Source organism: Amblyomma maculatum, unplaced genomic scaffold (assembly GCF_055883805.1).
Source record: "Amblyomma maculatum isolate TAMU_Amacu unplaced genomic scaffold, ASM5588380v1 scaffold_15, whole genome shotgun sequence".
Classification (NCBI taxonomy): domain Eukaryota; kingdom Metazoa; phylum Arthropoda; class Arachnida; order Ixodida; family Ixodidae; genus Amblyomma; species Amblyomma maculatum.
In genome coordinates, this window is record NW_028146740.1 from 4,955,875 (window position 1) to 4,967,963 (window position 12,089).

Consider the following 12,089-nt stretch of genomic DNA (forward strand, 5'->3'; position numbering starts at 1 on the left):
ACTAAGCGACTCCTGGAATACTGGTGGCGAAATGGGGCGGTGCAACAAAGGAACATTCTGGCAGACCGCGCCATGGAAGACCTTGGAGCTGGGGATGCACCAGAGTGAACAAAGTGGTCGCATGGAACTGCGTGCATTAGGAAGACAATTTTTTTTTTCGTTTTCCTTTTTTTTTTTGTCATGGCTCCACCACGCCACGAGGCAGAGGCGACCCACTAAAAAGGGAACAGCCGTCATCATCATCACCATAAGCTAGGTGGAACGGATGTAGAACAAACGCTTCCAGGATTAATGTACGCAGACGACATTGTTCTATTAGCCAATAGCCAGGAAGGTTTACAAGCATTGGTTAATATATCTGAATACGGGGGACATGCAGTCGGCTTTACCTTCAGCACAATTAAGTCCGGTCTGATGGTATCAATTATTTCAGTGATAAAAAGCTTACAATACAAGGAAGTGAGATACCAAAACTGGCAAATATAGATATTTTGGAGCAGGATAAACGAAGGACAGGTTAGTGCGAAAGGTATTGAATATTGCCACTGCCACTGTTACAGGTGCTGGGACCTCGTCAGGCCAACTGGCCTTTTGTCTCAGCTTCCTCTTTCTGTAGAAAGAAAATAAACTTCAACTTCAAATATTCAAAGCTTTCCAAACCATTCGAATCCTCGTTTGTGCTTTTTCAATAGTCGCTAGCATGTGGCCTTATCACTATGAATCTAGCACGCAGACTAAATCTGTATTCTTTGTTTATTCATGCTTGTTGTCCCGAGACGACGCTTTATCATTTTCTTTGTCATGCAAGATGAGACGAGATGTATCTCGAAGATTCCTGCCACTCTCATGCGTTTCTACATTGTTCCAGATTATGCTAGTCACTGTTTGCGGTTTTATCTAGATGTTTCTTCGCTGCCTATAATTTGAGCGCCGACAGGCACAACAGGCATTCTTTGTTCGACAACCGCCGAGTGCAACTGTTGCTATTCCCACCGCCGATTGCTTAATTTTTCTGCCGGAATAAGTCAGCCCAATAAAGAGTTTATTCAAGTGAAGCTCAGGCCTCTTGATTTGTAGCCAACGGCATTGTAGTTCGTTGCAGGGCGTGTGGGATCTAATGGAACTAACAAACCTCTTGCAAAGACTTGAGAAGGGGAACCCAGACGCTTTCAGCCTAGCAAACTGTTCTTGAAAATCATTTTGAGCATTATGCATGCGTGATTTTACAAGTGCAGACATCAGACAAGAAACTGCAACTCCGTGTTTCACAATTTTTGACTAATCTGAAGAGTAACTAATTAGAGGTTTTGAGCTTCCAGGAGCAAAACGCCACCAAACGTAGTCAGGCAAAAATTGCAAGTTCAGGTCTAAGAACTGGAGCTTTTGCTGCTTTGGTAGTTCAAAGGTAAACGACAGTCCAGAGCCATTTTCCTTGAACACATCTAGTATATCAGCAATTTAAAGTTATCTACTTTTGTCAACGAAAGCATGGCGTGACATGGTCCATAGTGTCATGAAGAGTAGGACATGACTGAACGACTGAACTGAAGTGACTTTTGTCAACACCAGAAAATCATTTACGTACCTAAATATACGATGGTGAAGTGGTTTGCTTCTATGCGTCTATCAACACGGCTGAGAAAAAATATCACAAAGTGTAGATGTGACCCTGGAACCAATGGATATGCCAGAACTTTGAACATACAGGCACCACTCCACAAAGGTTGACTGCAGATAAAAGGACAGGAACTAAAGGAAATGCTCAACTGACGTGCCGCAGTTAGATCTGAAGCTGATTTCGTCCTTATCCTCAACGATGCAGCTTTGCAGGTTCTAGCCGGACATTATGTGGCACAGAACAATACTCCTGTCCCACGGACAGTTTCGATCCTCATTGAACTCGATCTGCATTCAACTCAATGCAGATCGAGGTTGTCACATGGCAACTTTCAAGTGCAATCGAGCTCGATCCTGCTTGACTTCAAGCTGCTTCCTCAAGCGTTCTTGAGATTTCAAGCACACTCGAAAGCGGTCATTGACACCCTTGTAGTGCACATGAGGAATATTTCTCACTGAAAACACCCGTGTAGCATGGGGTGCTTCAATCCTTCTTGAAAAAAAATATTTCTCACTGAATACGCTCACTGAAAACACCCGTGTAGCATGGGGTGCTTCAATCCTTCTTGAAAACCTCAATGCAAATCGAGTTCAATGAGGATCAAAATGGACCGTGTGACAGAGGTATAAAATACATCCTCGACGTGCATAATGAAGGCAAAGCATCCCCCTGAGTTTTTATCCTTTAAAAGTTTCACGACATACTCTGAATTCCGCACAAGAAGAGGATCAGAGAGTTGCAGCGACTAAAGATGCCGTCGAAGGTAGCTGGACCCAGTGTACCCCCACATTCCTCGCTGCGAAACGATAGCACGAAAGAGCACGTCAGATTTATGAGTTCTCATTGTGAAAAAAAATTTCCAAATGGAAACCTTTTGACCTGCTAATGGCATGTGACCAAGACCGACTGAAATACAGACCTGCACAGATAGCACTGCTCCAGCGCGCACCTTCTAGTTCATAGCCTTCGCCACTAGGGAAAGAACACTACGAGCAGCCTGGCGCTACTGTAAACCTGTTGATAAGAAGGGTCTATTAGTTCTGTCATTTTTCTTCATCGTTATAGTTTAATTATCTATCCCCGCTGTAATGCACAAGCACCTATTCTGCGCATGCGCAGCAGGTAACTGCAGTGCCGTCGCACAAAACGGATCGTGGTATGTCTTCTGGCAAGAGAAAAACAGTATAAAAATAAACACTCTCCGTTAAAATACAAAAAGGCAAAAGTTTTGAAGTATAACTCGGCCAAAGGTTTTTTTTTAATTTGGGTACAGTTTGCTCAAATTAATTTATGATTTGATGATGATGATAAAGGCAGACGAACAGGTTAACCAAGCGCTCTCAACGGCGAGAAAGGTAACGAAAGTTGGCGCACGCGGTCCCATAGGACCCTGTTTTCTGTGCAGGTCTCTACTTCAGTCAGTCTTGCATGTGACAACGAAAGCAAATTTAAATAATTTAGCAATTCTACAGCACGGTCTTTTACCTTCTCATTCTGAACACAGGGCTTGCAGTTCTTTTTGACGGCTGTGCACGCCTCATGACAAAGACTGTTTCTTCGTCATTATGCAAGATAGTTTTTTCTCCGATGAGGCGTGCGCAGCCGTCAGAAATAACTGAAAGCCCGTGTCGGTTCAGCCTGCGTCGGGGTTCCCGAAGCTGCCCTCTCAAGTCTTTGCGAGAGGCTCGTTAGTTCCATTACACGGCCTACAACGAGCATCAGCGAGGAAAATGAAAGGTTGCCGTAATCCCGTACGCACGTAAAACTTCCCACTGGCCCAGAAAAGTAGGTGGATGTTACGACGTGAATGTCATTTTTCCGTACCAGCCAAGCTCTCCCGCCTGTACTTGGCTATTCAAAAACAGGCAGATGCTACACCCCATTCTGTCAGCAAAACATGTGGCACCAAGCATGTTAACAGATATGTTGAACGCTGCAAAAATGTTGTATACCAAATTCCGACGACCACGCTTACACTGGGCTGATGCATAAATATTACGCATCATAAAACACAAGAAATCGTTTAGTCAAGACCGCTCTAACTTGGCCGACCATTGCAGAGATCGCAAAAGATTAGGAAAGTGTGCACGATCTGTGCTAAAATACCACTGTTCTTTTTACACACCCAAACAAATTCACGCACAAGCTTAAGGAAGCCTATTACATTGCAAAATCAATTGACACATGTGTCAGCATCCCCTCTGTCACACTAACAACCCCTGAAATTACATTCCTTGATGTCAAATGAGCTTATTTATTTATTTATTTATTTATTTATTTATTTGAATAATTATTTATTTATTACAGATTCCTGCACTGCCCGAAGGCATTATTGCAAGGGGGGGAGATGACAAATAACATTGCTAGAAAGGCCAGAAGTACAATAAAAATACATAAAAATAAAGAAAATAGCACGACACAAGTGCTAATGCAGAATGAAAAACATGCATCGAAAGGGGGCAACTGTGCGACGAATAAAGTGATGAAAACACTCAATGACAAAGTGATGAAGAAAGTGTGCAAGAGAACTGCGCACCACGTCACACATCTAATAAAAAATCCCGAAATAAATTTTACGTGCAGCACTCAGTGCCACGTGCTTGTTCTGTGCCAGTGTTCTCCACTTTGCTTCACGTTTTATCACACGTGTTTTCACGCCCTGATTAGGATCCTTGATGCGGCTTGTTTGTATTTTCATACTCTCTGGTGTTCTTAAGCTGGTTTTTCTGAATAAGCCATTCAGTTGCAAGTGAGCGCACCTGTGTCATGTTTTCTCTGCTGTGTTTGTCTTTTCGCACTCGCTTACCACAAAAGTATTTAAATACTTATACCGAAAGGACATTGACTTACAGTGGTGGAAAAGGACCAGGAAACTAGCTAGTAAGTATGTAGGAAGGCAGGATGGAGAAATAAAGAACATTATATGACAGGTAAAGAACACAGAGGACAAAAACAGGAATAATTCAATGGGAAAGAAGGCGACCCTAGATATAAATAAAAAATGGAAAACTCAGATTAAGGAGGAAACTTTCTATGACAACTCACGAGGCGGCGGCCTTCTCTTTGAAAGTAGATCAGGATGTCCTAGAACCCGAAGCTACAGATAGAAGTTTCGCCAATGAAACTTCTGCAATGTGCGGTAGATGCCCAGAAACCATTGACCATCTTATACTGGAGTGTGGCAGTATCCATCCACATTTCGATGTGGAGATAGCCACTCTAGCCGAGGCCCTGTCGTTTAGAGATAACAAAGGAAGCTTGAATGAATCAGAGCTCATTGCGTCTCCTGTTCATCTTCGTCTTATGTTTCGCACTGCTTTAGGATGATCCCATTTCAACTCGCCCAGTTTTTTTTTTTTTTAAATACACAGCGCAACAAACATAGAACAAGCGAGCAGACGGGAACAGCGCTGTTCCCATCTACTCGCTTGTCCTATGTTTGTTGCGCTGTGTATTTTTAAAAAATGATGCACCAACTAGCTCAACTCACAGTTCTTTCGCCCAGTTTCTTGTTCTCGTAGAGGTTAGCAAGAGAGGTTTGGAAGACTGGTGGAAAAATACCACATGGAGGCTAAGTTGAAATTAAAAAAGGGCATTGAAAGATAACCCGCATCTAAAAGTAAAGTCATTAATATGGAAGAGTTATTCAAGTTAAAAAGCATAGAAAAGAAAGGTTCAGCACGGTAATGACCATCACTATCTCATTTCAGAGCCGACGCTGTTAACATCCATCCATCCATTGATCCATAAAAATGAGTCCTGCTCCAATAAAAAATCAGTCATCAGTTCGCACTGCATGTCTTTATTCTGTTTGTCACTCGTGAAAAAGTAAGTGCATTTCTTCAAAAGCTGAACCAAAACTTGATTCTCAGTGCAACCAAATCAGTAGTGCCATGGTGGGCTTCCCAGGGAGGCAAATGGGGCCAAAATACGCCCTCAACTGCTGCAATCAACCCTAATCCTTGCAACCTTCTCACCTCCCATGGAACCCACCCTTTGGGACTCTTCGCACTACGTGTTCAGCCCATTTCTCCTTTTTAATTTCGACTTGCACGCTTCCTATCCCAATCCACCTTTTCCCGCTCTCTGTGCTGTCCTCAATGCCCCATACTTGTGTGATAGTGGTAACCTGCAAATCATGACCCGACAGGCACCCCAATTCAGCCGCATCCATAAACTTCATTACTTTGACATTTAGCATTATTCTGCTTTCCTCACAACAGCATGGAAAGAACGAAGATTAGATCTTCATTCGGTCCATGCTTTCTCTGGTGTCATGAATTGATACCAACTCATTTAAATCTCTCCATTTTTAGACCCACTGTTCAACTTGGCCTGTCTAGGTTATTAATGCCCCGAGTTACTTGCCAAGGCAATGTTATGAGGCTGGGGTGTTCTTCATCAACCCTAACTATATCCACTGCAAGTCTCTGCATTACTTCCTCTGTGCAAACGGTGAATAGCGCTGAATTCTTTAAGGGAATTTTATTGCTTTCCTTGTGCAGAACAATGGTTACTGTTCAGCCAACAAAAATATCTTCCAGTACTTTCACATACGACTCATCTACGCCCCGATTCTACAATGCTTGCATGACTGCTAAGGTGAAATGGATTAGGAACAGAATCAGAACTGGCATAGAAACAGAACAAAATGTGAGTATATCAGTGAGTGGAAAAGAACGCAATAAAAATTGGAATCAAAACTGAATTGGCAATTGAAAGAGAAATGCTCCACAGCAATCAAACTGATTTAACTTTCCACAATTGTGCGAGCATCAGTGTCCAAGCCATATCAAGCAGATTCTCTGTGCCCCAGCCGATCAAGTCCACATATCTCACTGTGCACAAAAAGATATGCTGACCACACACCGTGCAATGCTGCCAACTCTCTCTGACCTCATCCCTCGTATGTGACTCACTGTGAACTAACAGTGGTCCTTTTCAGAGAACAGTACTGATGCCACTGTGGCTCACCTCCTTCATCAGACACAGCTCCCATTTCTCTCAAGAAAACAAACATAAGCAATCAACCGAAAAGCCATTTCTTCCCAGTTTTCCCTGAAAGCACTACATACAGTATGCTAGGTAGTACTGTAAAGCCATACCAGGGCAGACAGTTTTCATTACTTGTTCTCTGCAAACTATCTAAATGGAATGCTCTCCATCTAAAACAGTGCACATAAAACATAAGAACACAGAGAAGAGAACACAGAGTACACAGAGAACAAGAGGAGAAAAGAGAGAGAACACATGTGCGCTGTTTTACATGGATTGCTATGCTACCCACTAGCCCAAATTTCGACATCATTGAAATGGAATGCTCTACGGGCTTTCCTAACGTGTGCTTCTGTGACTTGTAAATTCTCAGAAATGCCAAATTGCACATGCATACATTTGATTGTGTACCTTGGTGATGCCCTGCGGTGCCAGCTTGGCCTGGGCAATCCCCGGCCTGAAGAAGGGGTCCGCCCGGGTGTCGGACAGGTGGCGCAGGTCACACGGCTGCACCTCCTGGCAGTGGACGCTCCAGTTGAGGCAGCCACACACCACTTGCACCGCCATGTGGCAGCTGCAAACAGGAGACAGGGCCAGCAGCTACAACTTCTGTCCACCACACGTCCAGCAAGCACAGGCAAAAACCTTAACTTTATTTATGGAAGTGGGAATTGTTCCCAGCCTAACAATCCAGGACTTCCACCTGAGAAGGGCCAAGCACGCTGCTCACTTAGAGGTGGATGTGATAGATCACAAGACCAACTTGAATCAGCAACTCAGGTCACACAATTTATTTTTTGCACTCATCTGGTCTTCACCTGTCTTCTAAGCAACGTGGGCACCAAGGAGTAGACAGGTGCAGTAGCACTTAAATCATCGGTGCATTGCTATTCTTTAATGCGCAGCCACAAGAGCCGTCAGGCATCCTCTGCACGCTGCAGGTAGGCGGCGACGTCGAGGTTGTCTTCATCTGCCACATGCGACACCATTGCGTCAAGCGTTGCAGTGGCCTCTGCTGTACATAAGCTTGAAAGGGGTCACTCTGGTCGTCTCCTGGACAGCTATGTTATATGCAAATCAAGGCAGAAAGCTGTGCTAGTTGGTGTGTTGTGATTAATTAAAAAGAGCAGCGCAAGTAACGAGGACATCAACACAGAAGCAGACAGGATGAGCGCTAAATATCAACTAATTATACACAAAGATCACATAGCGCAGGACGGCATCCCAGGTCTTGTGTTTGGCATCAACGTGCATAGCAATCATGTCCACAATCGTTTGGTTCAGATGGTCCAAAAGTCTGGGGGTAGTACGCTACTGTACGCCGATGGCTTGTACGACTGTACGTCAAGATGGCTAACCTGAGCTCTGCCAAAGTCGCTCTTTCCTTGTCTGTGATGAGCCCTTTGGAGACGCTGTGTCACAGCAGAATGCGTTTGACAAAGAACTTGCCAACTTCTGCTCTGGTGCCATTAGGCAGGGCTTTTGCTTCAGCATAGCAAGTCATGTAAATGATTGCTCCGATGATCCACATGTTGTGCCATGATGAAGTCAGGAAAGAGCCGAGGAGATCCATCCCAATTTGTAGAAACGGCATGGGCCGGGGCAGTATAGGGTTCAGTAGCCCAGCTGGTCTGATCTTGCATCGCTGACATTCACGGCATGTTTTCGTGCAACATGCAACGTCTGCTGTTAATCATGGCTAATAATACTTCGCCTAACTGTGCCTTTAAAACCTAAATGCCCTGCTGCAGGTTCATGGTGGGAGAAGAACAACATAAAGATAACATAAACATAAAGATCCTACTGGATGCAAGTTCTTCTTTACGAGGATGCCATTGTATAATGCGAAGGATGACAACTGATGACTGAAGATAGCCGGTCTTGCCTTCTAGGTCATCTACTGAATTTTGCAACGCAGGATCCAAGCGCTGCATTGCTGCAATATTGCTGGCACTTACTAGTCCCAAGAAGGCGTCGTCTTCTTACATGGGAGCGTTGACAGGGACTCTAGATAAGCAGTCTGCAGTGAAATGCTTGTGGCCAGACTTGTAGGCTACAGAAATGTCAAATTCTTGGAAACAGCCATCATCAAGCAAGGCGGCCAGAGGAGTCTCTCAAATTGACCAGCCAGCAAGAACTCGTGGTGATCCCTTCCCACCTTGAACAGTCGACCATACAGGTACGGGCAGAACTTTGAAGTGGCCCAGATGATCGCGAGGCACTCCTATTCGGTCATCAAGTAGTTGGCTTCAGCTGCTGAGAGTGGCCTGCAAGCGTACATGATAATTTTCTCCTGTCCGGCACTCTCCTGAACGAGAGCGGCACCTAGGTCCACACTGCTCGCGTTGGTGTGAAATTCCATTTTTGCGCTTTGATCAAAGTGGCCTAGGACAGGAGAGAACTATGGGCGGTGCTTAAATACAAGGAAGGTTTCTACTTGCGGCGCTTCCCATTTAAACGGCACGTCAGTTTTTATCATTATCATCATCATCCAGAGAGCCCCACTGCAGGGCCTCTCCCATATTCCTCCAATTAATCCGGTCCTGTGCTAGCTGCATCCCTGCGAAATTCTTAACCTCATCTGCCCACCTAACTTTCTGCCGCCCCCTGCTACGCTTTCCTTCTTTTGGAATCCAGTTTGTCCAGTCAGTCTTTGTAAACTGCGTCAAGGGCGAACTCAGTGATGAGCAAGAAGTTGCTCACAAATCGCCGGTAATATGCTCATAAGTCCAAGGAATCGACGCACTGATTTGTTGTCACGTGGCCATGGAAACTTCGCAATCAGAGCCGTTTTGTTTGGGTCAGGACGAACTCTGTCCTTCCTCACGATGTGGCCCAGGAACAACAGCTCCTCATAAGCAAAGTGGCACTTCTCTACTTTCAACGTCAGCCCTGACGACTTGATTGCACCGTGCAAAGCCTTTTTGAATGACAATCAAAGTTTGAAGAGAAGACAACGATGTCACCTAAGCATACCAGACATATCTGCCACTTCAAGCCATTACTTGCTGGAACATGGCTGGTGCAGAGCAGAGGCCAAATAGCATTACCTTGAGCTCAAAGAGGCTGTCCTCCGGTGTGACATTATGCTGTTCAAGCAGCGGTAATCGACGTAGAAACAGAGTATCCCTTATTTCTTCTTCACATGAAAAACGGGAGCCTCCCATGGACTGGTTGATGGCTGGGTGAGGTCGTCACAAAGCATTTCCTTGACTTGCTCCCAGATGGCTTGGCATTCTTGAGGTGATACACGATGGGGATTTGACAAAGAGGTCTGAAGTATTCGTCTGTGACGGTGTGGTGCTCTGCCAACAGAATATGTCATTCCTTTGACGTGCAAACCTGGTCTTGTCTCCTCCAGGGTAATGCTGGGTTGATGTCGAACATGAGCTGACCTCGTGTAGGTGAATCTCAGGCGTCTGATAGAACGTCAAGGAATGCGATCGTCATGTCCTAGTTAAGACGACGGTATTCTTTGGTGACGTTCGTCACCAGCCACCAAGCTTGTCCTCTTCGGATATGGGAGAAAGCTCTTGTGATGCCCAGCCCTCATTCCAAAGCAACTGCATGTCTCCTTTGACAGTTTTCATGTCTGTGTTGCCAATGCAGGCGACAACTTTGATTGAGACAGCACGGTTAAGTCTCCGTCGAGGACGTTTAGAGCAATGTGATGCATCGATGTCGTCGTAGCAGTTGATGAGCTTGATGAGCTTTGAACAAAATTCGATGATCACCTGATGTTCACTGAGAAAATACATGCCAAAAATAGTTCTGTAGGACCATGAAGTTTGTAGGATAAATACGCCCATTCACTGTCACCATTGCGGTGCACCACCCGGACAGCATAATAAGGTTGCCACCAGTGGTACAGATTAGCTGGCCATCCCAAGTTGTCACTTTCTTGAGCTGGGCAGTGAATGCTCCACTGATGACCGAAAGGTCGGGTTCGGTGTCCACTAAGGTGGTAACCGTGCGACCGTTGGCAGCAACTTCGACGTCAATTTTTCGCGTCTTATATAGCATGTTGGTTTTGTTGTTCGACCTTTGTTTCGTTGTGTGCCGGGGTAGTGGCCGGAGCCCAGCGCCATCACTTCGCTGGGCGGCAATGTCAACTTGGAATCTAATCGAGTTGTTGTCGCTGTTCTCATGCTTAATAACAGTGTATTGATGCAGCGTCACTCATCATCGGTAGCAGAGGATCTTCTTTAGTTCACATTGTAGCAATCCCACCTCATGGGGCCTTTAGTTTCCCCTACGGGGGCTAGGGACTTTTCTCACATGTAGCTGTGGACAGGCGATGCAAACCATTCTCCGAATGGTGATCTGGATAGACGGCCTAGTGACGCGTACTCGTGTCCACGCAGAGACTGGTCTATTTCCTGTGGTCACTCACCAGGACAGGGCCAAGGGGCATCTACGGCGAAACCATGCAGGCCATCTGTACAAGCAGTGATGAAGGATATGGTCAGCCTCACTGTAGTGGAAGCATATTGGGCGGTTGTTCACTGTCCTCTAGGCATAGCACTTTCTGAGGCTCAAGAGTCGTTGGTAGGCTTGGCAGTCGGAGGCCAAGAAGCGGCTTTCAGGAGCACTTTGCTCGCATCGACGGGGGGCTTGACGCCAGGGTGCAGGGTGGTGTACTGCACCGGTGTAGTGCATGGCTAAGGGCTTCAGCTGCTATCGACGATGGCGAAAAGCCAAGCGGAACTTCGCAGACAACGTCTGCAAGCACCACTTGCATTGTAATAATGGCAGGAATTGCAATTGTTCACCTATGATATCATTCCTGCAGGTAGGTGAGGCATCACAGTGACTTGTGGGGAAGACTTGAAGTGACCAATTGTACTGGAGGGCGTGAATGATTCTTCAATGCTAGCTGCTTGGTGGCTGGCGCAGGAGACGGCAAAAAGTTGGTCTTTTAAACCACACATCAGGAAGTTGACCTTGTTGAAGAGACGTTTCTTCAACATAAGACAGTACAGATTCATTTGGGAGTTGAATTGTGGGCTTGGGCTGGAGGACACTTGTAAAAGACTTCAAAAACTCCGTCTTAAATGTCTGCTGTCTACCAATCATTAAAGAATGTCTCATTATTTTTTAGCCAGATTTGCGCAGGTCTGTGGAGAGCAAAGTAGACTTTGCCTTATCATTCCAGGCATTGCACGTTGGCACGCATTCAAACATGTCAAGCCAGTCTTCACCATCCTCATCTGGTCATCCTTGGAAGCAGGGGGGCTCACGGGGCTGGACGAAAACCAAAGATGCTTTGTGTTCGACAGGTACCATCTTCAAGGGTATGTCCCTATGTCGGGATTCAGCATCTCTACCAGATGCTGAGAAACATATGACTGTGGCTGAAATCCTTAGAGATACATATCGGCACATCTTGCTCAACAAAAACATTTGGGCAGATTACACTCTCGTGTAAGTCTGATGACACAGCAACACTGTTTGGTTTGATTCAACTAAGTTATCG

The 12,089-nt window shown here is 45.5% G+C and overlaps 1 protein-coding gene across 6 annotated transcripts in view; it reads right to left on the reverse strand.

Moving 5' to 3' along the window:
- The window catches only part of PRAS40 (Proline-rich Akt substrate 40 kDa), a 275,365-nt gene that overhangs the window by 190,153 nt on the left and 73,123 nt on the right, over positions 1-12,089 (reverse strand). For 5 of the 6 annotated variants that reach the window (XM_084586178.1, XM_084586179.1, XM_084586175.1 and 2 more), the window contains one exon: positions 7,025-7,187. In XM_084586178.1, the coding sequence (XP_084442304.1) occupies positions 7,025-7,180 (156 nt within the window). In that variant the 5' untranslated portion in view covers positions 7,181-7,187. Of the gene's footprint in view, positions 1-7,010; positions 7,188-12,089 lie in introns of those variants that run through there. The other variant, XM_084586181.1, reaches the window with a different exon arrangement.